Here is a 27,165-nt window from a genome sequence, read left to right on the forward strand (position 1 = left end):
CATTTTCTCCCTAAGGTGGTATCAGCGTTTCACCTGAACCAGCCTATTGTAGTGCCTGCGGCTACAAGCGACTTGGAGGACTCCAAGTTGTTGGACGTTGTCAGAGCTTTAAAAATATACATTTCAAGGACGGCTGGAGTCAGAAAATCTGACTCGCTGTTTATACTGTATGCACCCAACAAGTTGGGTGCGCCTGCTTCTAAGCAGTCGATTGCTCGTTGGATTTGTAACACAATTCAACTTGCACATTCTGTGGCAGGCCTGCCACAGCCTAAATCTGTTAAGGCCCATTCCACAAGGAAGGTGGGCTCATCTTGGGCGGCTGCCCGAGGGGTCTCGGCATTACAACTCTGCCGAGCAGCTACGTGGTCAGGGGAGAACACGTTTGTAAAATTCTACAAATTTGATACCCTGGCAAAAGAGGACCTGGAGTTCTCTCATTCGGTGCTGCAGAGTCATCCGCACTCTCCCGCCCGTTTGGGAGCTTTGGTATAATCCCCATGGTCCTTTCAGGAACCCCAGCATCCACTAGGACGATAGAGAAAATAAGAATTTACTTACCGATAATTCTATTTCTCGGAGTCCGTAGTGGATGCTGGGCGCCCATCCCAAGTGCGGATTATCTGCAATAATTGTACATAGTTATTGTTAACTGATTCGGGTTATTGTTTAGGGAGCCATCTTTCAGAGGCTCCTCTGTTATCATACTGTTAACTGGGTTCAGATCACAAGTTGTACGGTGTGATTGGTGTGGCTGGTATGAGTCTTACCCGGGATTCAAAATCCTCCCTTATTGTGTACGCTCGTCCGGGCACAGTATCCTAACTGGAGTCTGGAGGAGGGTCATAGGGGGAGGAGCCAGTGCACACCACCTGATCTGGAAAAGCTTTACTTTTTGTGCCCTGTCTCCTGCGGAGCCGCTATTCCCCATGGTCCTTTCAGGAACCCCAGCATCCACTACGGACTCCGAGAAATAGAATTATCGGTAAGTAAATTCTTATTTTATAAACACGTTTGCTTAGAAGATGCAGATAACAGTGGGGAGAAAATGAGTGTGCATAGTGGGTGCACCTTATCCCCCGAGTGTCTCTAGTACGTGCGTTCTGTAGCTAGCAGGGTCTGTTACTTGGTAAGCCATTACTATGTTGGCTGCAGGGCTGATTCTCCAGGGTGTGTCACATACACATGTGGTGTGAGACTGTAACACACCTGGGCAGCTGGATTGCAGCACAGTTTTGGGACGCTGTTTGTGTATTACCTGTAATGACATGGGGACACCTGCATTCATTTCCACAATGCTAGTGAGGACACCTGTGAAGGACCTCGCTGGCCTGAGTGTTCATAGCAATGTGAGTGCGATGTCCTTCCTGTGTTACTTGTTGTTCCGCTCTGTGTGTGCTGTCGGTGTTCTCCTGTGTACACTGAAGATAGCGGAGTTGTGTGTCCATCTGTCCTCCTCTATCCAGAGCAGTGTCCAAATGTCACCCCGGTCTGTGTAACTGCACCTTTACCCAACACATAGTGAGGACAGCAATTTGTACATCAGCGCTTCATGACGATTGGTCATTAGGTGGTGTCAATCACCAGCCTGTCTGCCGCCTCTGAGTATAGCTGATGATCTCTTACATGGGGAAGACAGAATTAGAGAACATTTGGTCTTATTTCATTCTATAAAACATATCTGATAAAACTTGCTTTTATTCTGCTTGGACATTCCAGGGTACAATGACACCATTTCTTCAGCTTCCATGAGACCTGGCTTGGCAGGGTTGGGAAGCGGTTGTGCTGCTGGCTAGGAAGGGCTGACAATGCAATACACATCTGGCTGGGGGAGTGGAGTCTGTGATACACATATGGCTTCTTGGTGTAGGTTGAGATGGCAATATTAGCCTCTCTGGGAAGAGTTGAGTAGGTGATATGCTGATTGCTGAAGAGTCTAGGAGACTATATGCACCTGGCTTGCTGATGAGGTGATACGCTTGTGACTGAAGAGGCTAGAGAAGGTAATACACTTGTGACTGTGAAGTTTGAGAATGCAATGTGCTTCCTGGCTTGCAAGTGTTGAGGTCATATGCTGGTGGTTTGGTAGGGTTGAGAAGATACGTTGGTGGATGGAGATGTTTGAGATGGTGATGGTCTGGTTGCTGAGAGGTTGAGAAGCTGATTTGCTGGTGGAATAGGAGTATTGAGAAGGTGATGTGCTGGTTGATGGAGGGGGTTAAGACAGTATGCTAGTTCATTGATAGGGTTGAGAACATGGTATGCTGGTGGATGGGGGGGGGGGGTGTTTTGAAAGCGATGTGCTGGTAGATATGGAGGGCTGATCAAGTGTTAAGCCGCCCATACACCTAAAGATTTATTGTCAGATCTGGCTATCATCCATTACCAGGTTTTCATTCCAACCAGCCATATCTGACAAATCTTTAGGTGTATGGGCAGCATTACTCTGGTGGATAGGGAGGGTTGATAAGGCAATGCGCTGGTTGAAGTGGAGGTTTGAGAAGATCTGCTTGTTGTTGGGGATGGTTGAGAAGGCAATGCGCTAGTAGATGAGAAAGGTAGAAAAGGTTATGTACTGGTGAAAGGGGAGGGCTGAGAAGATGATATGATGGTGAATGGGGAGGGTTGAGAAGATGATTTTCCTGATGGAATAGAAGGATTAAGAAGGCGATGTGCTTGGATGGATAAGAAAGGTTGAGAAGTTGATGGGGAGGGCTGAGAAGCCTATGCACTGTTGGAAGGAAAGGGTTGAGAAGGTGAACACTGGTGGATGGGGGGGGGGGATGTTGAGAAGGCGATACCCTGCTAGTGAAGTCTATGTGCTGGTGGATGGGAAAGGTTGTGAAGGTGATAATAGGGGAGAGCCAAGAAGGTGTGCACTGGTGGATAAGAGCTGTTGGATGGGGTAGGGCCAAGAAGGTGAACCCTGAATTAATGGGGGAGAGCTGAGAAGGTGATAATGGGGGAGGTCTGAGAAGGTAATGGCATTGTGAATGGGGAGGGATGAGAAGCCCATGCGCTGTTGGCGATACCCTACTAGAGAAGTCTATGTGCTGGTGGATGGGAAAGGTTGTGAAGGTGATAATAGGGGAAAGCCAAGAAGGTGTGCGCTGGTGGATGGGGGAGAGCCAAGAAGGTGAACGCTGGTGGATGGGGGAGAGCCAAGAAGGTGTGCGCTGGTGGATGGGGGAGAGCCAAGAAGGTGTGCGCTGGTGGATGGAGGAGAGCCAAGAAGGTGAACGCTGGTGGATGGGAATGAGCTGAGAAGGTGATAATGGGGGAGGGCTGAGAAGGTGATGGGCTGGTGAATGGGGAGGGATGAGAAGTCTATGTGCTGTTGGAAGGAAGTGGTTGAGAAGGCGATATCCTGCTGGAGAAGTCGATGTGCTGGTGGATGGGAAATGTTGTAAAGATGATAATAGGGGAGAGCCAAGAAGGTGATCGCTGGTGGGTGAGGAAGGCTGAGAAGGTGATATGTGCCTGACCAAGAAGGATGCTTCTCTATATTCATTTTTCTATTGTTCTCCCCTTGTGTTTCTGCAGCTTCCACCTATATCATCTGACTCTTTATGTGACTTTAAAACCTATGAATCAACACTGAAAAAGAAGAGGAGATTATGTACAGATGTCACTAATATTTTTAACTCCTCTATGGACACTGTTCACAGTCCTATACAGAAGACTCCTCTCCTCTCGAGTACGCCATCAGTGCTGCTAACTGCAATGCCAAGGTCCCAAAACACCTTTGTAAGACAGCTTGCCCTCTGTGAGCCTCTTGAGGAGAGTGTAGTGAGATTCTGTGCCGAGACTGATTTTCCTGGTGAGGTTAATGAGAAAGACACGTCAATATGTGAAGACGCCACCAGCCGGATGGCACAATGGCAAAGTGTGGACATCCTTTCTCAGAAGAGTAGTATTACTCAGACTTCCACCAATAAAAATAACAAACATACATTAGGTTTTAGAACTTCTAATGCACAGACCGTGGATAAAGTGTCAGAGAATCGATCAGGATCTGGGGTTAAGTGTGTAAATATCAAAATGACAAATGAAATCACAACAACTCATCGATCAGGATCTGGGGTTAAGTGTGTAGGGATTAAAATGACCAACGGAATGACATCTCCTTTACGTCTCTTGCCTCCAATCATGGCCTCCCCTTCTGAGTCCAAGTCTGTTATCTGCGTTGATGATTTGAAGTCCGATCGTCAGGATGTTAATGATGGTCATAGTGTGTTCAGCGCTGAACTCTTTTCTAGTGGGGATGAGACCGCAGAGAAAAATGAGATCTCTCCGGTTTACCAGGTAAATCTAAATATTAAGAGTCGGCATCAGTATAATGGGACCTCAGACATTGCTAAAACAGATGTTCTGCAGGACAGTCCTTCTTCTCTGTACTTGAGGGCAACGTTGCCCGATAAGTGGAAGGTTTTCAACCAGAAAAATTTTCAGCCATTTGTTAGCTTGAATTCAAAAATTGTCACTGAATATTTCCTTACAAAGAACAAAACAGCTAGTAAAAATTTCAATAAGAATACTGATGATCTTCAAAGAGGAGCAAATGACGATTCAAGCATTAAGCCATGCCATATTGCTAGTGTGGACAGCGTCGTTCTGCCCAGGCCAGATATGCGTCTTGATAAGATGCAACCTGTTGTATGTCTCAAACCCACTTCCATTTTAAATTCTGTTTCCAAGAATAAACGTGTGTCTGGGGATGTCCATGGTATGGATCCTCCATCCAGTATACATGGCTGTGCAAGAATTTTTTCTCCAGCTTTCCAGACAAAAACTGGGACGCCACATATACCGGCCTCTGTGGTGAAGAACAAATTGCAGAACTCTTGTGCTCCCCAAGAGAGTGCCGGCACTGGAAGGAAAGTTTGCATCAGTGGATTTAGTGCCCAGAGGTGGGGAACCCGTCGGAAAAAAACAGCCAAGACACGTCAAGAGCTCTCATTCCAAGATGGCAGAGACATATCTCTGAGATTTAAGGAGGTAAGGTGTCTTGGTATGGAAAGAGAATAATGTATGAGCAATATTAGTTATTGATCAGAATGGTAGGGTTCAGCTTAAATGGTAACTAACATTTCTGGAGCAAGGTAAGTGCTTAACCTGTAAAACAGCAGAGCATATAGGGAGAAGGTAAGGAGGAGTGTGAAGATGGTTCCTAGATACACACCGAGGAGATGATTAAAGGAGATGGACATTTGAGATGTGTTGAGAGAAGGTAAGGAAAGAGATGGGCAGTTGGGTCGTATAGAGAAAATGTAAGAGTAAGACAGAGGAAGGAGATGGATATTTGGGCCGTATTGAGAAATTATGGTACGCTGGTGGATGGGAGAATTGAGAAGGCGATGCGCCGATGGAAGGTGAGGGTTGGGAGTGTGTATTGCTGGTGAATGAGAAGGGTTGAGAAGATCTGCTGGTTGATGGGGAAGGTTGAACAGGTTATATGCTTGTGGATGGGGGAGGGCAGAGAAGGTGAATGGGGGAGTCAGAGAAGGTGATAATAGGGGAGAGGCAAGGATGAGATAAAGGAAGGAGATGGATAGTTGGGACATATAGAGAGAAGGTAATGAGGAGATACAGGGAGGAGATAGATAATTGGTGTACAGTGAAGATAAAGAGGAGATTTAGGAAAGAGGTAGATAATTGGGTAAGAGAGAAGAGAAGGAGGAGAAATACAGTTGGGACAGAGAGAAGATGAGGAGATACAGGGAGAAGATTCACAGTTGGCCCATGTAGAGAGAAGATAAGATGGAGATAGATGATTGGGGTAGAGAGAAGATAAGGAAGAAACTTAGGAGACAGAGGAAGGGGATGGACAGTTGGGACCTGTAGAGAAGGTAAGGAGAAGGCTGAGGAGATACTTGGAGTAGATGAACTGTTTGAACAATGATGGAGAAGGTATTGCGGAAATAGAGGAAGAAGATATACAGTTGGCACATGTAGAGTGAAGACTGAGGAGATATAGGGAGGGGATAGATAATTGGGTTAGAGAGGAGATACAGGGAGGAGATGGACAGTTGGGACGGCAGTTGCCTCCACCCATACATGTATCTATTCTCTTTTTATCAGGATCGATCTATATGTGGTGGGCTCTCCTCTTCTTTATTATTCTCCACCTCTTTACTGACCTCATCATTCATGAACTCTACGCCTGTCAAGAATCTGAATCTGTCCACAGATTCGCTGACGCTTCGAGATACTCAGAAGGAACATCAGCGCTGGGCAAGACTGCGTGCTGCTTTGTCCCTGCACCGCAAGAAGAAAGGTCAGGAAGTCCCAGCATTGGGCTGGGTCATTTATTAATTGAAATAGCCTTGTGAGAATCAGTATAACTTGGACCGTCCACAGAGGGCTGTATATAGTCACCCAGAGACTAGAGCAAGCGGTGGTGTAGACTACATTGGCTTGTGTAATGAGAAGAAGATGGAGGTAGAGGTCCCTTACTTGGTGTGATTAAGACTGAACCATCAGAGCAGAGTATCATTAGTAGCTGTCTTCTCTGTGTAATGTGGTGATGTGTCCCTAATGGCGTCTGTCTTTTTACTTTCCCCTTCAGTGGAAGCCGGGCTGCCATCCAATTATCCAGGTGACAGAAGCGATGGAAAGATCTCCGTCACCTCCCGCAACTCCTCCCTGGTAACGTGCACTTGTTGTGTAGTCACATCGCCAGCGTCTCATACATGGGTGACGTTAGGGTGAATTTTCCCTGTTAAATCCCTTTCCTGAATGCGACGCTTTGCAAACGACACTTGAGCCAGATGACCGACACTATAAAATAAACATTGAGATTTTAGGTTTTTGTGCTATCCCCTCTCCCAACAATGGCTATGTCTGCTGGCATGTCAGTCCTCTGTGTGATGCCTCCTGGCTGAGATGTGTATGATGTGAGCAGCTGCGCAGACTCTCTGTACAGGGAAAGCCCTCTGTGTGATGCCTCCTGGCTGAGATGTGGATGATGTGAGCTGCTGCGCAGCCTCTCTATACAGGGAAAGTCCTCTGTGTGATGCCTCCTGGCTGAGATGTGGATGATGTGAGCAGCTGCGCAGACTCTCTGTACAGGGAAAGTCCTCTGTGTGATGCCGCCTGGCTGAGATGTGGATGATGTGAGCGGCTGCGCAGTCTCTATACAGGGAAAGCCTCTGTGTGATTCCTCCTGGCTGAGATGCGGATGACGTGAGCGGCTGCGCAGTCTCTATACAGGGAAAGCCTCTGTGTGATTCCTCCTGGCTGAGATGCGGATGACGTGAGCAGCTGCGCAGACTCTCTGTACAGGGAAAGCCTCTGTGTGATTCCTCCTGGCTGAGATGTGGATGACGTGAGCAGCTGCGCAGACTCTCTGTACAGGGAAAGTCCTCTGTGTGATGCCTCCTGGCTGAGATGTGGATGATGTGAGCAGCTGCGCAGACTCTCTGTACAGGGAAAGTCCTCTGTGTGATGCCTCCTGGCTGAGATGTGGATGATGTGAGCAGCTGCGCAGTCTCTATACAGGGAAAGTCCTCTGTGTGATGCCTCCTGGCTGAGATGTGGATGATGTGAGCAGCTGCGCAGACTCTCTGTACAGGGAAAGTCCTCTGTGTGATGTCTCCTGGCTGAGATGTGGATGATGTGAGCAGCTGCGCAGTCTCTATACAGGGAAAGTCCTCTGTGTGATGCCTCCTGGCTGAGATGTGGATGATGTGAGCAGCTGCGCAGTCTCTATACAGGGAAAGTCCTCTGTGTGATGCCTCCTGGCTGAGATGCGGATGATGTGAGCAGCTGCGCAGTCTCTATACAGGGAAAGTCCTCTGTGTGATGCCTCCTGGCTGAGATGTGGATGATGTGAGCAGCTGCGCAGTCTCTATACAGGGAAAGTCCTCTGTGTGATGCCTCCTGGCTGAGATGTGGATGATGTGAGCAGCTGCGCAGTCTCTATACAGGGAAAGCCCTCTGTGTGATGCCTCCTGGCTGAGATGCGGATGATGTGAGCTGCTGCGCAGACTCTCTGTACAGGGAAAGTCCTCTGTGTGATGCCTCCTGGCTGAGATGCGGATGATGTGAGCTGCTGCGCAGACTCTCTGTACAGGGAAAGTCCTCTGTGTGATGCCTCCTGGCTGAGATGCGGATGATGTGAGCTGCTGCGCAGACTCTCTGTACAGGGAAAGTCCTCTGTGTGATGCCTCCTGGCTGAGATGCGGATGATGTGAGCTGCTGCGCAGTCTCTATACAGGGAAAGCCCTCTGTGTGATGCCTCCTGGCTGAGATGCGGATGATGTGAGCGGCTGCGCAGTCTCTCTGTACAGGGAAAGTCCTCTGTGTGATGCCTCCTGGCTGAGATGTGGATGATGTGAGCTGCTGCGCAGTCTCTATACAGGGAAAGTCCTCTGTGTGATGCCTCCTGGCTGAGATGCGGATGATGTGAGCTGCTGCGCAGACTCTCTGTACAGGGAAAGTCCTCTGTGTGATGCCTCCTGGCTGAGATGCGGATGATGTGAGCTGCTGCGCAGTCTCTATACAGGGAAAGTCCTCTGTGTGATGCCTCCTGGCTGAGATGCGGATGATGTGAGCAGCTGCGCAGTCTCTATACAGGGAAAGCCTCTGTGTGATGCCTCCTGGCTGAGATGTGGATGACGTGAGCAGCTGCGCAGTCTCTATACAGGGAAAGCCCTCTGTGTGATGCCTCCTGGCTGAGATGCGGATGATGTGAGCAGCTGCGCAGACTCTCTGTACAGGGAAAGCCCTCTGTGTGATGCCTCCTGGCTGAGATGTGGATGATGTGAGCTGCTGCGCAGTCTCTATACAGGGAAAGCCTCTGTGTGATGCCTCCTGGCTGAGATGCGGATGATGTGAGCTGCTGCGCAGTCTCTATACAGGGAAAGCCCTCTGTGTGATGCCTCCTGGCTGAGATGCGGATGATGTGAGCTGCTGCGCAGTCTCTATACAGGGAAAGTCCTCTGTGTGATGCCTCCTGGCTGAGATGCGGATGATGTGAGCTGCTGCGCAGACTCTCTGTACAGGGAAAGTCCTCTGTGTGATGCCTCCTGGCTGAGATGTGGATGACGTGAGCTGCGCAGACTCTCTGTACAGGGAAAGCCCTCTGTGTGATGCCTCCTGGCTGAGATGCGGATGATGTGAGCTGCTGCGCAGTCTCTATACAGGGAAAGCCCTCTGTGTGATGCCTCCTGGCTGAGATGCGGATGATGTGAGCTGCTGCGCAGTCTCTATACAGGGAAAGTCCTCTGTGTGATGCCTCCTGGCTGAGATGTGGATGACGTGAGCTGCGCAGACTCTCTGTACAGGGAAAGCCCTCTGTGTGATGCCTCCTGGCTGAGATGTGGATGACGTGAGCTGCGCAGTCTCTATACAGGGAAAGTCCTCTGTGTGATGCCTCCTGGCTGAGATGTGGATGACGTGAGCTGCGCAGTCTCTATACAGGGAAAGTCCTCTGTGTGATGCCTCCTGGCTGAGATGTGGATGACGTGAGCTGCGCAGTCTCTATACAGGGAAAGTCCTCTGTGTGATGCCTCCTGGCTGAGATGTGGATGATGTGAGCTGCTGCGCAGTCTCTATACAGGGAAAGTCCTCTGTGTGATGCCTCCTGGCTGAGATGTGGATGATGTGAGCAGCTGCGCAGACTCTCTGTACAGGGAAAACCTCTGTGTGATGTGGATGATGTGAGCTGCGCAGACTCTCTATACAGGGAAAGTCCTCTGTGTGATGCCTCCTGGCTGAGATGTGGATGATGTGAGCGGCTGCGCAGACTCTCTATACAGGGAAAGTCCTCTGTGTGATGCCTCCTGGCTGAGATGTGGATGATGTGAGCGGCTGCGCAGACTCTCTGTACAGGGAAAGTCCTCTGTGTGATGCCTCCTGGCTGAGATGTGGATGATGTGAGCAGCTGCGCAGACTCTCTGTACAGGGAAAGTCCTCTGTGTGATGCCTCCTGGCTGAGATGTGGATGATGTGAGCAGCTGCGCAGACTCTCTGTACAGGGAAAGTCCTCTGTGTGATGCCTCCTGGCTGAGATGTGGATGATGTGAGCAGCTGCGCAGACTCTCTGTACAGGGAAAGTCCTCTGTGTGATGTCTCCTGGTTGAGATGCGGATGACGTGAGCTGCGCAGTCTCTATACAGGGAAAGTCCTCTGTGTGATGCCTCCTGGCTGAGATGTGGATGACGTGAGCTGCGCAGTCTCTATACAGGGAAAGTCCTCTGTGTGATGCCTCCTGGCTGAGATGTGGATGATGTGAGCTGCTGCGCAGTCTCTATACAGGGAAAGTCCTCTGTGTGATGCCGCCTGGCTGAGATGTGGATGATGTGAGCAGCTGCGCAGACTCTCTGTACAGGGAAAACCTCTGTGTGATGTGGATGATGTGAGCTGCGCAGACTCTCTATACAGGGAAAGTCCTCTGTGTGATGCCTCCTGGCTGAGATGTGGATGATGTGAGCGGCTGCGCAGACTCTCTATACAGGGAAAGTCCTCTGTGTGATGCCTCCTGGCTGAGATGTGGATGATGTGAGCGGCTGCGCAGACTCTCTGTACAGGGAAAGTCCTCTGTGTGATGCCTCCTGGCTGAGATGTGGATGATGTGAGCAGCTGCGCAGACTCTCTGTACAGGGAAAGTCCTCTGTGTGATGCCTCCTGGCTGAGATGTGGATGATGTGAGCAGCTGCGCAGACTCTCTGTACAGGGAAAGTCCTCTGTGTGATGTCTCCTGGTTGAGATGCGGATGATGTGAGCAGCTGCGCAGACTCTCTGTACAGGGAAAGTCCTCTGTGTGATGCCTCCTGGCTGAGATGTGGATGATGTGAGCGGCTGCGCAGACTCTCTATACAGGGAAAGCCCTCTGTGTGATGCCTCCTGGCTGAGATGTGTATGATGTGAGCTGCTGCGCAGTCTCTATACAGGGAAAGCCCTCTGTGTGATGCCTCCTGGCTGAGATGTGGATGATGTGAGCTGCTGCGCAGACTCTCTGTACAGGGAAAGCCCTCTGTGTGATGCCTCCTGGCTGAGATGCGGATGATGTGAGCAGCTGCGCAGACTCTCTGTACAGGGAAAACCTCTGTGTGATGCCTCCTGGCTGAGATGTGGATGATGTGAGCAGCTGCGCAGTCTCTATACAGGGAAAGTCCTCTGTGTGATGCCTCCTGGCTGAGATGTGTATGATGTGAGCAGCTGCGCAGACTCTCTATACAGGGAAAGTCCTCTGTGTGATGCCGCCTGGCTGAGATGTGGATGATGTGAGCTGCTGCGCAGACTCTCTGTACAGGGAAAGTCCTCTGTGTGATGCCTCCTGGCTGAGATGTGGATGATGTGAGCTGCTGCGCAGACTCTCTGTACAGGGAAAGTCCTCTGTGTGATGCCTCCTGGCTGAGATGTGGATGATGTGAGCTGCTGCGCAGACTCTATACAGGGAAAGTCCTCTGTGTGATGCCTCCTGGCTGAGATGTGGATGATGTGAGCGGCTGCGCAGACTCTCTGTACAGGGAAAGCCTCTGTGTGATGCCTCCTGGCTGAGATGTGGATGATGTGAGCTGCTGCGCAGACTCTCTGTACAGGGAAAGTCCTCTGTGTGATGCCGCCTGGCTGAGATGTGGATGATGTGAGCAGCTGCGCAGACTCTCTGTTCAGGGAAAGCCTCTGTGTGATGTCTTCTGGCTGAGATGTGGATGATGTGAGCGGCTGCGCAGACTCTCTGTACAGGGAAAGTCCTCTGTGTGATGCCTCCTGGCTGAGATGTGGATGATGTGAGCTGCTGCGCAGACTCTCTGTACAGGGAAAGTCCTCTGTGTGATGCCTCCTGGCTGAGATGTGGATGATGTGAGCTGCTGCGCAGACTCTCTGTACAGGGAAAGTCCTCTGTGTGATGCCTCCTGGCTGAGATGTGTATGATGTGAGCTGCTGCGCAGACTCTCTGTACAGGGAAAGCCTCTGTGTGATGCCTCCTGGCTGAGATGTGGATGATGTGAGCGGCTGCGCAGACTCTCTGTACAGGGAAAGTCCTCTGTGTGATGCCTCCTGGCTGAGATGTGGATGATGTGAGCGGCTGCGCAGACTCTCTGTACAGGGAAAGTCCTCTGTGTGATGCCTCCTGGCTGAGATGTGGATGATGTGAGCTGCTGCGCAGACTCTCTATACAGGGAAAGTCCTCTGTGTGATGCCTCCTGGCTGAGATGTGTATGATGTGAGCTGCTGCGCAGACTCTCTATACAGGGAAAGCCCTCTGTGTGATGCCTCCTGGCTGAGATGCGGATGATGTGAGCAGCTGCGCAGACTCTCTGTACAGGGAAAACCTCTGTGTGATGCCTCCTGGCTGAGATGTGGATGATGTGAGCAGCTGCGCAGTCTCTATACAGGGAAAGTCCTCTGTGTGATGTCTCCTGGCTGAGATGTAGATGATGTGAGCAGCTGCGCAGTATCTCTATACAGGGAAAGTCCTCTGTGTGATGCCTCCTGGCTGAGATGTGTATGATGTGAGCTGCTGCGCAGACTCTCTGTACAGGGAAAGCCCTCTGTGTGATGCCTCCTGGCTGAGATGTGGATGATGTGAGCGGCTGCGCAGACTCTCTGTACAGGGAAAGCCTCCTGTGTGATGCCTCCTGGCTGAGATGTGGATGATGTGAGCTGCTGCGCAGACTCTCTATACAGGGAAAGCCCTCTGTGTGATGTCTCCTGGCTGCGATGTGGATGATGTGAGCTGCGCAGACTCTCTGTACAGGGAAAGCCTCTGTGTGATGCCTCCTGGCTGAGACGTGGATGATGTGAGCTGCTGCGCAGACTCTGTACAGGGAAAGCCCTCTGTGTGATGTCTCCTGGTTGAGATGCGGATGATGTGAGCAGCTGCGCAGACTCTCTGTACAGGGAAAGTCCTCTGTGTGATGCCTCCTGGCTGAGATGTGGATGACGTGAGCTGCGCAGACTCTCTGTACAGGGAAAGTCCTCTGTGTGATGCCTCCTGGCTGAGATGTGGATGACGTGAGCTGCGCAGACTCTCTGTACAGGGAAAGTCCTCTGTGTGATGCCTCCTGGCTGAGATGCGGATAATGTGACTTGTTCTCTGTCTTCCCCCAGCTCTTGTTGTCACCCTTCCAGACGTCGCTCTTGTCGGAGGAGCTGACAGACGCAGAGAAGGTATTAGCAGAGTGTCATCAGGACGATCCCGTCACGTTCCACCAGTGCCTGGGCCAGGATCAGCTGCGCCAGTGTCAGAAGGTGGGAGAAGGCGTATACGGGGAGGTCTTCAGGACCCTGCGGGGAGAGCATCATGTGGCTTTGAAGGTTGGTTATTACGCAGTGCGTGTAACAAGCGTTCTGTTCTCCCCTGACACACTGTTATAGTAAATACGGCGTTGTATTCTATATTATGGATCACATCGACGCTCCGTTCTCTGATATGTTCCAGCCCGACATCTCTGCTATTATATATTGGGGACGTTATAGTGTTCCGGCTCAGGTGGACGGTCTGTCTATTATCAGTGGGACATGTGGCTTATTCAGATGCTGGTTACAAATGAATGCCGGTCTGGGATCACTGCGGTGTCTGCTTTCATTGTGCCTTGGACTGTGGGAAATGCGGCAGACATGACATGAAATGCTAAAACTCTCCCCATTCCCTGTCACAGGTCATCCTGTTCTCTTACAGTGTTCTGGTGATGCTCCTGGCTATATGCACCCAGTATAGGGCAGCATCTGTTACTAATGGTCACCGCAGCCCATTTACCGCTCTCCCCATTCCTTGTCACAGGTCTTCCTGTTCTCTTACAGTGTTCTGGTGATGCCCCTGGCTATATGCACCCAGTATAGGGCAGCATCTGTTACTAATGGTCTCCGCAGTCCATTTATCACTCTCCCCATTCCCTGTCACAGGTCATCCTGTTCTCTTACAGTGTTCTGGTGATGCCCCTGGCTATATGCACCCAGTATAGGGCAGCATCTGTTACTAATGGTCTCCGCAGCCCATTTATCACTCTCCCCATTCCCTGTCACAGGTCATCCTGTTCTCTTACAGTGTTCTGGTGATGCCCCTGGCTACACGCACCCAGTATAGGGCAGCATCTGTTACTAATGGTCTCCGCAGCCCATTTACCGCTCTCCCCATTCCCTGTCACAGGTCATCCTGTTCTCTTACAGTGTTCTGGTGATGCCCCTGGCTACACGCACCCAGTATAGGGCAGCATCTGTTACTAATGGTCACCGCATACCATTTACCGCTCTCCCCATTCCCTGTCACAGGTCATTCTGTTCTCTTACAGTGTTCTGGTGATGCCCCTGGCTACACGCACCCAGTATAGGGCAGCATCTGTTACTAATGGTCACCGCAGCCTATTTACCACTCTCCCCATTTCCTGTCACAGGTCATCCTGTTCTCTTACAGTGTTCTGGTGATGCCCCTGGCTATATGCACCCAGTATAGGGCAGCATCTGTTACTAATGGTCACCGCAGCCCATTTACCGCTCTCCCCATTCCCTGTCACAGGTCATCCTGTTCTCTTACAGTGTTCTGGTGATGCCCCTGGCTACACGCACCCAGTATAGGGCAGCATCTGTTACTAATGGTCACCGCAGCCCATTTACCGCTCTCCCCATTCCCTGTCACAGGTCATCCTGTTCTCTTACAGTGTTCTGGTGATGCCCCTGGCTACACGCACCCAGTATAGGGCAGCATCTGTTACTAATGGTCACCGCAGCCCATTTACCACTCTCCCCATTCCCTGTCACAGGTCATCCTGTTTTCTTAGTGTTCTGGTGATGCCCCTGGCTACACGCACCCAGTATAGGGCAGCATCTGTTACTAATGGTTACCGCAGCCCATTTACCACTCTCCCCATATCCTGTCACAGGTCATCCTGTTCTCTTAGTGTTCTGGTGATGCCCCTGGCTACACGCACCCAGTATAGGGCAGCATCTGTTACTAATGGTCACCGCATACCATTTACCGCTCTCCCCATTCCCTGTCACAGGTCATCCTGTTCTCTTACAGTGTTCTGGTGATGCCCCTGGCTACACGCACCCAGTATAGGGCAGCATCTGTTACTAATGGTCACCACAGCCTATTTACCACTCTCCCCATTTCCTGTCACAGGTCATCCTGTTCTCTTACAGTGTTCTGGTGATGCCCCTGGCTATATGCACCCAGTATAGGGCAGCATCTGTTACTAATGGTCACCGCAGCCCATTTACCGCTCTCCCCATTCCCTGTCACAGGTCATCCTGTTCTCTTACAGTGTTCTGGTGATGCCCCTGGCTACACGCACCCAGTATAGGGCAGCATCTGTTACTAATGGTCACCGCAGCCCATTTACCGCTCTCCCCATTCCCTGTCACAGGTCATCCTGTTCTCTTACAGTGTTCTGGTGATGCCCCTGGCTACACGCACCCAGTATAGGGCAGCATCTGTTACTAATGGTCACCGCAGCCCATTTACCGCTCTCCCCATTCCCTGTCACAGGTCATCCTGTTCTCTTACAGTGTTCTGGTGATGCCCCTGGCTATATGCACCCAGTATAGGGCAGCATCTGTTACTAATGGTCACCGCAGCCCATTTACCACTCTCCCCATTCCCTGTCACATGTCATCCTGTTCTCTTAGTGTTCTGGTGATGCCCCTGGCTACACGCACCCAGTATAGGGCAGCATCTGTTACTAATGGTTACCGCAGCCCATTTACCACTCTCCCCATTCCCTGTCACAGGTCATCCTGTTCTCTTACAGTGTTCTGGTGATGTCCCTGGCTACACGCACCCAGTATAGGGCAGCATCTGTTACTAATGGTTACCGCAGCCCATTTACCACTCTCCCCATATCCTGTCACAGGTCATCCTGTTCTCTTAGTGTTCTGGTGATGCCCCTGGCTACACGCACCCAGTATAGGGCAGAATCTGTTACTAATGGTCACCGCAGCCCATTTACCACTCTCCCCATTCCCTGTCACAGGTCATCCTGTTCTCTTACAGTGTTCTGGTGATGCCCCTGGCTATATGCACCCAGTATAGGGTAGAATCTGTTACTAATGGTCACCGCAGCCCATTTACCGCTCTCCCCATTCCTTGTCACAGGTCATCCTGTTCTCTTACAGTGTTCTGGTGATGCCTCTGGCTATATGCACCCAGTATAGGGCAGCATCTGTTACTAATGGTTACCGCAGCCCATTTACCGCTCTCCCCATTCCCTGTCACAGGTCATCCTGTTTTCTTACAGTGTTCTGGTGATGCCCCTGGCTACACGCACCCAGTTTAGGGCAGCATCTGTTACTAATGGTCACCGCAGCCCATTTACCGCTCTCCCCATTCCCTGTCACACGTCATCCTGTTCTCTTACAGTGTTCTGGTGATGCCCCTGGCTACACGCACCCAGTATAGGGCAGCATCTGTTACTAATGGTCACCGCAGCCCATTTACCGCTCTCCCCATTCCCTGTCACAGGTCATCCTGTTCTCTTAGTGTTCTGGTGATGCCCCTGGCTACACGCACCCAGTATAGGGCAGCATCTGTTACTAATGGTCACCGCAGCCCATTTACCGCTCTCCCAATTCCCTGTCACACGTCATCCTGTTCTCTTACAGTGTTCTGGTGATGCCCCTGGCTACACGCACCCAGTATAGGGCAGCATCTGTTACTAATGGTTACCGCAGCTCATTTACCGCTCTCCCCATTCCCTGTCACAGGTCATCCTGTTCTCTTAGTGTTCTGGTGATGCCCCTGGCTACACGCACCCAGTAAAGGGCAGCATCTGTTACTAATGGTCACCGCAGCACATTTACCGCTCTCCCCATTCCCTATCACACGTCATCCTGTTCTCTTAGTGTTCTGGTGATGCCCCTGGCTACACGCACCCAGTATAGGGCAGCATCTGTTACTAATGGTCACCGCAGCCCATTTACCGCTCTCCCCATTCCCTGTCACACGTCATCCTGTTCTCTTACAGTGTTCTGGTGATGCCCCTGGCTACACGCACCCAGTATAGGGCAGCATCTGTTACTAATGGTTACCGCAGCTCATTTACCGCTTTCCCCATTTCCTGTCACAGGTCATCCTGTTCTCTTAGTGTTCTGGTGATGCCCCTGGCTACACGCACCCAGTATAGGGCAGCATCTGTTACTAATGGTCACCGCAGCCTATTTACCACTCTCCCCATTTCCTGTCACAGGTCATCCTGTTCTCTTACAGTGTTCTGGTGATGCCCCTGGCTATATGCACCCAGTATAGGGCAGCATCTGTTACTAATGGTCACCGCAGCCCATTTACCGCTCTCCCCATTCCCTGTCACAGGTCATCCTGTTCTCTTACAGTGTTCTGGTGATGCCCCTGGCTATATGCACCCAGTATAGGGCAGCATCTGTTACTAATGGTCACCGCAGCCCATTTACCGCTCTCCCCATTCCCTGTCACAGGTCATCCTGTTCTCTTACAGTGTTCTGGTGATGCCCCTGGCTACACGCACCCAGTATAGGGCAGCATCTGTTACTAATGGTCACCGCAGCCCATTTACCGCTCTCCCCATTCCCTGTCACAGGTCATCCTGTTCTCTTACAGTGTTCTGGTGATGCCCCTGGCTACACGCACCCAGTATAGGGCAGCATCTGTTACTAATGGTTACCGCAGCCCATTTACCTCTCTCCCCATATCCTGTCACAGGTCATCCTGTTCTCTTAGTGTTCTGGTGATGCCCCTGGCTACACGCACCCAGTATAGGGCAGCATCTGTTACTAATGGTCACCGCATACCATTTACCACTCTCCCCATTCCCTGTCACAGGTCATCCTGTTCTCTTACAGTGTTCTGGTGATGCCCCTGGCTACACGCACCCAGTATAGGGCAGCATCTGTTACTAATGGTCACCGCAGCCTATTTACCACTCTCCCCATTTCCTGTCACAGGTCATCCTGTTCTCTTACAGTGTTCTGGTGATGCCCCTGGCTATATGCACCCAGTATAGGGCAGCATCTGTTACTAATGGTCACCGCAGCCCATTTACCGCTCTCCCCATTCCCTGTCACAGGTCATCCTGTTCTCTTACAGTGTTCTGGTGATGCCCCTGGCTACACGCACCCAGTATAGGGCAGCATCTGTTACTAATGGTCACCGCAGCCCATTTACCGCTCTCCCCATTCCCTGTCACAGGTCATCCTGTTCTCTTACAGTGTTCTGGTGATGCCCCTGGCTACACGCACCCAGTATAGGGCAGCATCTGTTACTAATGGTCACCGCAGCCCATTTACCGCTCTCCCCATTCCCTGTCACAGGTCATCCTGTTCTCTTACAGTGTTCTGGTGATGCCCCTGGCTATATGCGCCCAGTATAGGGCATCATCTGTTACTAATGGTCACCGCAGCCCATTTACCACTCTCCCCATTCCCTGTCACACGTCATCCTGTTCTCTTAGTGTTCTGGTGATGCCCCTGGCTACACGCACCCAGTATAGGGCAGCATCTGTTACTAATGGTTACCGCAGCCCATTTACCACTCTCCCCATTCCCTGTCACAGGTCATCCTGTTCTCTTACAGTGTTCTGGTGATGTCCCTGGCTACACGCACCCAGTATAGGGCAGCATCTGTTACTAATGGTTACCGCAGCCCATTTACCACTCTCCCCATATCCTGTCACAGGTCATCCTGTTCTCTTAGTGTTCTGGTGATGCCCCTGGCTACACGCACCCAGTATAGGGCAGAATCTGTTACTAATGGTCACCGCAGCCCATTTACCACTCTCCCCATTCCCTGTCACAGGTCATCCTGTTCTCTTACAGTGTTCTGGTGATGCCCCTGGCTATATGCACCCAGTATAGGGTAGAATCTGTTACTAATGGTCACCGCAGCCCATTTACCGCTCTCCCCATTCCTTGTCACAGGTCATCCTGTTCTCTTACAGTGTTCTGGTGATGCCTCTGGCTACACGCACCCAGTATAGGGCAGCATCTGTTACTAATGGTCACCGCAGCCCATTTACCGCTCTCCCCATTCCCTGTCACACGTCATCCTGTTCTCTTACAGTTTTCTGGTGATGCCCCTGGCTACACGCACCCAGTATAGGGCAGCCTCTGTTACTAATGGTCACCGCAGCCCATTTACCGCTCTCCCCATTCCCTGTCACAGGTCATCCTGTTCTCTTAGTGTTCTGGTGATGTCCCTGGCTACACGCACCCAGTATAGGGCAGCATCTGTTACTAATGGTCACCGCAGCCCATTTACCGCTCTCCCCATTCCCTGTCACACGTCATCCTGTTCTCTTACAGTGTTCTGGTGATGCCCCTGGCTACACGCACCCAGTATAGGGCAGCATCTGTTACTAATGGTTACCGCAGCTCATTTACCGCTCTCCCCATTCCCTGTCACAGGTCATCCTGTTCTCTTAGTGTTCTGGTGATGCCCCTGGCTACACGCACCCAGTAAAGGGCAGCATCTGTTACTAATGGTCACCGCAGCCCATTTACCGCTCTCCCCATTCCCTATCACACGTCATCCTGTTCTCTTAGTGTTCTGGTGATGCCCCTGGCTACACGCACCCAGTATAGGGCAGCATCTGTTACTAATGGTCACCGCAGCCCATTTACCGCTCTCCCCATTCCCTGTCGCACGTCATCCTGTTCTCTTACAGTGTTCTGGTGATGCCCCTGGCTACACGCACCCAGTATAAGGCAGCATCTGTTACTAATGGTTACCGCAGCTCATTTACCGCTCTCCCTATTCCCTGTCACAGGTCATCCTGTTCTCTTAGTGTTCTGGTGATGCCCCTGGCTACACGCACCCAGTATAGGGCAGCATCTGTTACTAATGGTCACCGCAGCCCATTTACCGCTCTCCCCATTCCCTGTCACACGTCATCCTGTTCTCTTACAGTGTTCTGGTGATGTCCCTGGCTATATGCACCCAGTATAGGGCATCATCTGTTACTAATGGTCACCGCAGCCCATTAACCGCTCTCCCCATTCCCTGTCACAGGTCATCCTGTTCTCTTAGTGTTCTGGTGATGCCCCTGGCTACACGCACCCAGTATAGGGCAGCATCTGTTACTAATGGTCACCGCAGCCCATTAACCGCTCTCCCCATTCCCTGTCACAGGTCATCCTGTTCTCTTAGTGTTCTGGTGATGCCCCTGGCTACACGCACCCAGTATAGGGCAGGATCTGTTACTAATGGTCACCGCAGCCCATTTACCACTCTCCCCATTCCCTGTCACAGGTCATCCTGTTCTCTTACAGTGTTCTGGTGATGCCCCTGGCTATATGCACCCAGTATAGGGCAGCATCTGTTACTAATGGTCACCGCAGCCCATTTACCGCTCTCCCCATTCCCTGTCACAGGTCATCCTGTTCTCTTACAGTGTTCTGGTGATGCCCCAGGCAATATGCACCCAGTATAGGGCAGGATCTGTTACTAATGGTCACCGCAGCCCATTTACCACTCTCCCCATTCCCTGTCACAGGTCATCCTGTTCTCTTACAGTGTTCTGGTGATGCCCCTGACTACACGCACCCAGTATAGGGCAGGATCTGTTACTAATGGTCACCGCAGCCCATTTACCGCTCTCCCCAATCCCTGTCACAGGTCGTCCTGTTCTCTTACAGTGTTCTGGTGATGCCCCTGGCTACACGCACCCAGTATAGGGCAGCATCTGTTACTAATGGTCACCGCAGCCCATTTACCGCTCTCCCCATTCCCTGTCACAGGTCATCCTGTTCTCTTACAGTGTTCTGGTGATGCCCCTGGCTACACGCTCCCAGTATAGGGCAGCATCTGTTACTAATGGTCACCGGAGCCCATTTACCGCTCTCCCCATTCCCTGTCACAGGTCATCCTGTTCTCTTACAGTGTTCTGGTGATGCCCCTGGCTACACGCTCCCAGTATAGGGCAGCATCTGTTACTAATGGTCACCGGAGCCCATTTACCGCTCTCCCCATTCCCTGTCACAGGTCATCCTGTTCTCTTACAGTGTTCTGGTGATGCCCCTGGCTACACGCACCCAGTATAGGGCAGCATCTGTTACTAATGGTTACCGCAGCCCATTTACCACTCTCCCCATTCCCTGTCACAGGTCATCCTGTTCTCTTACAGTGTTCTGGTGATGCCCCTGGCTACACGCACCCAGTATAGGGCAGCATCTGTTACTAATGGTCACCGCAGCCCATTTACCGCTCTCCCCATTCCCTGTCACAGGTCATCCTGTTCTCTTACAGTGTTCTGGTGATGCCCCTGGCTACACGCTCCCAGTATAGGGCAGCATCTGTTACTAATGGTCACCGGAGCCCATTTACCGCTCTCCCCATTCCCTGTCACAGGTCATCCTGTTCTCTTACAGTATTCTGGTGATGCCCCTGGCTACACGCTCCCAGTATAGGGCAGCATCTGTTACTAATGGTGACATAGCCGTTTAAAATAATTGAAGAACAATGAAGTCTCTTTGGTAGATTTATTGCATGTGAAATTCACAGAGCTCACGATAAAAGAATATCATGAACTGAACATTGACACGTTGATTCCATCTTATATACTTGTCATTACAGTGTTACATGATCCAATCAAATTTGCAGACCAATCATATACATAAACCAATCACAATTCATTTATCAGAATATATTATTAATTCATATACTCCCCTTATGGGGGATTTCCAATTAATTAGCTCAACATCTTGTGATTATGACTGTTTAATATCAAAATACATTTCTCTGACGTCCTAGTGGATGCTGGGAACTCCGTAAGGACCATGGGGAATAGCGGCTCCGCAGGAGACTGGGCACAAAAGAAAAGCTTTAGGACTACCTGGTGTGCACTGGCTCCTCCCCCTTTGACCCTCCTCCAAGCCTCAGTTAGATTTTTGTGCCCGACCGAGCTGGGTGCAATCTAGGGGGCTCTCCTGAGCTTCTTAGGAAAAGTTAGTTTTAGGTTTTTTATTTTCAGTGAGACCTTTTGGCAACAGGCTCACTGCATCGAGGGACTAAGGGGAGAAGAAGCGAACTCACCTGCGTGCAGAGTGGATTGGGCTTCTTAGGCTACTGGACACCATTAGCTCCAGAGGGACCGAACACAGGCCCAGCCTCGGAGTCCGGTTCTAGAGCCGCGCCGCCGTCCCCCTTACAGAGCCAGAAGCAAGAAGAAGTCCGGAAAATCGGCGGCAGAAGACATCAGTCTTCACCAAGGTAGCGCACAGCACTGCAGCTGTGCGCCATTGCTCCTCATGCACACCACACGCTCCGGTCACTGATGGGTGCAGGGCGCTGGGGGGGGGCGCCCTGAGCAGCAATATGAACACCTTGGCTGGCTAAAATACATCACATATAACCCCCAGGGCTATATGGATGTATATTAACCCCTGCCAGATTCCTGAAAAAAGCGGGAGAAAAGTCAGCCGAGAAGGGGGCGGAGCCTATCTCCTCAGCACACTGGAGCCATTTTCCCTCACAGCTCCGCTGGAAGGACGTCTCCCTGACTCTCCCCTGCAGTCCTGCACTACAGAAAAGGGTAAAACAAGAGGGAGGGGCACTAATTAGGCGCAGTATAATATAAACAGCAGCTATAAGGGGAAAAACACTCTGTATAGTGTTATCCCAACATATATATAGCGCTCTTGTGTGTGCTGGCATACTCTCCCTCTGTCTCCCCAAAGGGCTAGTGGGGTCCTGTCCTCTATCAGAGCATTCCCTGTGTGTGTGCTGTGTGTCGGTACGACTGTGTCGACATGTATGAGGAGGAAAATGATGTGGAGGCGGAGCAATTGCCTATAATGGAGATGTCACCGCCTAGGGAGTCGACACCTGAGTGGATGGGCTTATGGAAGGAATTACGTGAAAGTGTCAGCTCTTTACAAAAGACGGTTGATGACATGAGACAGCCGGCTACTCAGCTTGTGCCTGTCCAGGCGTCTCAAAGACCATTAGGGGCTCTAAAAAGCCCGCTACCTCAGATGGCAGATACAGACGCCGACACGGATACTGACTCCAGTGTCGACGATGAAGAGACGAATGTGACTTCCAGTAGGGCCGCACGTTACATGATTGAGGCAATGAAAAATGTTTTACACATTTCTGATAGTACAAGTACCACTAAAAAGGGTATTATGTTTGGTGAGAAAAAACTACCTGTAGTTTTTCCTGCATCTGAGGAATTAAATGAAGTGTGTGATGAAGTGTGGGTTTCTCCCGATAAAAAAACTGATAATTCCTAAAAGGTTATTGGCATCATACCCCTTCCCGCCAGAGGATAGGGCACGTTGGGAAACACCCCCTAGGGTGGATAAAGCGCTCACACGCTTGTCTAAACAGGTGGCACTACCGTCTCCTGATACGGCCGCCCTTAAGGAACCTGCTGACAGAAAGCAGGAGAATATCCTAAAATGTATATACTCTCACACGGGTGTTATACTGCGACCAGTAATCGCCTCAGCCTGGTTGTGCAGTGCTGGGGTGGCTTGGTCGGATTCCCTGACTGAAAATATTGATACCCTGGATAGGGACAGTATATTACTGACTATAGAGCATTTAAAAGATGCATTTTTATATATGCGTGATGCACAGAGGGATATTTGCCGACTGGCATCAAGAGTAAGTGCGCTGTCCATATCTGCCAGAAGAGGGTTATGGACGCGGCAGTGGTCAGGTGATGCTGATTCCAAAAGGCATATGGAAGTATTGCCTTATAAAGGGGAGGAGTTATTTGGGTTAGGTCTATCGGACCTAGTGTCCACGGCAACTGCTGGGAAATCCACATTTTTACCCCAGGTAGCCTCTCAACATAAGAAGACGCCGTATTATCAGGCGCAGTCCTTTCGGCCCCATAAGGGCAAGCGGGCAAAAGGCTCCTCATTTCTGCCCCGTGGCAGAGGGAGAGGAAAAAGGCTGCAGCAAACAGCCAGTTCCCAGGAACAGAAGCCCTCTCCCGCTTCTGCCAAGTCCTCAGCATGACGCTGGGGCTCTACAAGCGGACTCAGACACGGTGGGGGCCCGTCTCAAGAATTTCAGCGCGCAGTGGGCTCACTCACAAGTGGACCCCTGGATCCTTCAGGTGGTATCTCAGGGGTACAAATTGGAATTCGAGACGTCTCCCCCCCGCCGTTTCCTAAAGTCTGCCTTACCGACGTCACCCTCCGACAGGGAGGCGGTATTGGAAGCCATTCACAAGCTGTATTCTCAGCAGGTGATAATCAAGGTACCCCTCCTGCAACAGGGAAAGGGGTATTATTCCACGCTGTTTGTGGTACCGAAGCCGGATGGCTCGGTGAGACCAATTTTAAATCTAAAATCTTTGAACACTTACATACAGAGGTTCAAATTCAAGATGGAGTCACTCAGAGCGGTGATCGCGAACCTGGAAGAAGGGGATTATATGGTGTCTCTGGACATCAAGGATGCTTACCTCCATGTCCCAATTTACCCTTCTCACCAAGGGTACCTCAGGTTTGTGGTACAGAACTGCCACTATCAGTTTCAGACGCTGCCATTTGGATTGTCCACGGCGCCCCGGGTCTTTACCAAAGTAATGGCCGAAATGATGATACTCCTTCGAAGGAAAGGAGTTTTAATTATCCCTTACTTGGACGATCTCCTGATAAGGGCAAGATCCGAGGAACAGTTGGTAGTCGGAGTAGCACTATCTCAAGTAGTGCTGCGGCAGCACGGTTGGATTCTCAATATCCCAAAATCGCAGCTGATCCCGACGACATGTCTTCTATTCCTAGGGATGATCCTGGACACAGTCCAGAAAAAGGTGTTTCTCCCGGAAGAGAAAGCCAGAGAGTTATCCGAGCTAGTCAGAAACCTCCTAAAACCAGCCAAGTATCAGTGCATCAATGTACAAGGGTCCTGGGAAAAATGGTGGCTTCCTACGAAGCAATCCCATTCGGCAGATTCCACGCAAGAACATTCCAGTGGGACCTGCTGGACAAATGGTCCGGATCGCATCTTCAGATGCATCGGCGGATAACCCTGTCCCCAAGGACAAGGGTGTCTCTCCTGTGGTGGTTGCAGAGTGCTCATCTTCTAGAGGGCCGCAGATTCGGCATTCAGGACTGGGTCCTGGTGACCACAGATGCCAGCCTGTGAGGCTGGGGAGCAGTCACACAGGGAAGAAACTTCCAGGGCTTGTGGTCAAGCCTGGAGACATCACTTCACATAAATATCCTGGAGTTAAGAGCCATTTACAATGCTCTGAGCCAAGCAAGACCTCTGCTTCAAGGTCAGCCGGTGCTGATCCAGTCGGACAACATCACGGCAGTCGCCCACGTAAACAGACAGGGCGGCACAAGAAGCAGGAGGGCAATGGCAGAAGCTGCAATGATTCTTCGCTAGGCGGAAAATCATGTGATAGCACTGTCAGCAGTGTTCATTCCGGGAGTGGACAACTGGGAAGCAGACTTCCTCAGCAGGCACGACCTCCACCCGGGAGAGTGGGGACTTCACCCAGAAGTCTTCCACATGATTGTAAACCGTTAGGAAAAACCAAAGGTGGACATGATGGCGTCCCGCCTCAACAAAAAACTGGACAGGTATTGCGCCAGGTCAAGGGACCCTCAAGCAATAGCTGTGGACGCTCTGGTAACACCGTGGGTGTACCAGTCAGTGTATGTGTTCCCTCCTCTGCCTCTCATACCCAAGGTGCTGAGGATTATACGGCGGGGAGGAGTAAGAACTATTCTCGTGGCTCCGGATTGGCCAAGAAGGACTTGGTACCCGGAACTTCAAGAAATGCTCACAGAGGACCCGTGGCCTCTACCTCTGAGAAGGGACCTGCTCCAGCAGGGACCCTGTCTGTTCCAAGACTTACCGCGGCTGCGTTTGACGGCATGGCGGTTGAACGCCGGATCCTAAAGGAAAAAGGCATTCCAGACGAAGTCATCCTTACTTTGATAAAAGCCAGAAAGGATGTAACCGCAAAGCATTATCACCGCATCTGGCGGAAATATGTTGCGTGGTGCGAGGCCAAAAAGGCCCCGACGGAGGAATTTCAACTGGGTCGATTCCTGCATTTCCTGCAAGCAGGAGTGTCTATGGGCCTAAAATTAGGATCCATTAAGGTCCAGATTTCGGCCCTGTCGATTTTCTTTCAGAGAGAACTGGCTTCAGTGCCTGCAGTCCAGACGTTTGTTAAGGGAGTGCTACATATACAGCCTCCTTTTGTGCCTCCAGTGGCACCCTGGGATCTGAATGTTGTTTTGGGTTTCCTAAAATCACATTGGTTTGAACCACTCAACACTGTGGACTTAAAATATCTCACATGGAAAGTGGTCATGCTGTTGGCCCTGGCTTCAGCCAGGCGTGTGTCAGAATTGGCGGCTTTATCCTATAAAAGCCCTTACCTGATTTTTCATACGGACAGGGCAGAATTGAGGACTCGTCCTCAATTTCTCCCAAAGGTGGTTTCAGCGTTTCATCTGAACCAGCCTATTGTGGTACCTGCGGCTACTAAGGACTTGGAGGACTCCAAGTTGCTGGACGTTGTCAGGGCCCTGAAAATATATGTTTCCAGGACGGCTGGAGTCAGAAAATCTGACTCGCTATTTATCCTGTACGCACCCAACAAGCTGGGTGCTCCTGCTTCTAAGCAGACTATTGCTCGCTGGATTTGTAGTACAATTCAGCTTGCGCATTCTGTGGCAGGCCTGCCACAGCCAAAATCTGTAAAAGCCCACTCCACAAGGAAGGTGGGCTCATCTTGGGCGGCTGCCCGAGGGGTCTCGGCTTTACAACTTTGCCGAGCTGCTACTTGGTCAGGGTCAAATACTTTTGTGAAATTTTACAAATTTGACACTCTGGCTGAGGAGGACCTGGAGTTTTCTCACTCGGTGCTGCAGAGTCATCCGCACTCTCCCGCCCGTTTGGGAGCTTTGGTATAATCCCCATGGTCCTTACGGAGTTCCCAGCATCCACTAGGACATCAGAGAAAATAAGAATTTACTTACCGATAATTCTATTTCTCATAGTCCGTAGTGGATGCTGGGCGCCCATCCCAAGTGCGGATTATCTGCAATACTTGTACATAGTTATTGTTAACAAATCGGGTTATTGTTGTTGTGAGCCATCTATCCAGAGGCTCCTCTGTTATCATGCTGTTAACTGGGTTCATATCACAAGTTGTACGGTGTGATTGGTGTGGCTGGTATGAGTCTTACCCGGGATTCAAAATCCTTCCTTATTGTGTACGCTCGTCCGGGCACAGTATCCTAACTGAGGCTTGGAGGAGGGTCATA

At 50.9% G+C, this 27,165-nt stretch overlaps 1 protein-coding gene across 2 annotated transcripts in view; it reads left to right on the forward strand.

The window, feature by feature from the left end:
* The window catches only part of HASPIN (histone H3 associated protein kinase), a 213,268-nt gene that overhangs the window by 101,977 nt on the left and 84,126 nt on the right, over nucleotides 1-27,165 (forward strand). For both annotated transcript variants that reach the window (XM_063950398.1, XM_063950399.1), the window contains 4 exons: nucleotides 3,544-4,998; nucleotides 6,082-6,277; nucleotides 6,569-6,648; nucleotides 13,060-13,266. In XM_063950398.1, coding sequence (XP_063806468.1) covers nucleotides 3,544-4,998; nucleotides 6,082-6,277; nucleotides 6,569-6,648; nucleotides 13,060-13,266 — 1,938 coding nt within the window. The remainder of the gene's footprint in view (nucleotides 1-3,543; nucleotides 4,999-6,081; nucleotides 6,278-6,568; nucleotides 6,649-13,059; nucleotides 13,267-27,165) is intronic.

This window comes from Pseudophryne corroboree, assembly GCF_028390025.1.
Source record: "Pseudophryne corroboree isolate aPseCor3 chromosome 5 unlocalized genomic scaffold, aPseCor3.hap2 SUPER_5_unloc_2, whole genome shotgun sequence".
NCBI classification, from domain to species: domain Eukaryota; kingdom Metazoa; phylum Chordata; class Amphibia; order Anura; family Myobatrachidae; genus Pseudophryne; species Pseudophryne corroboree.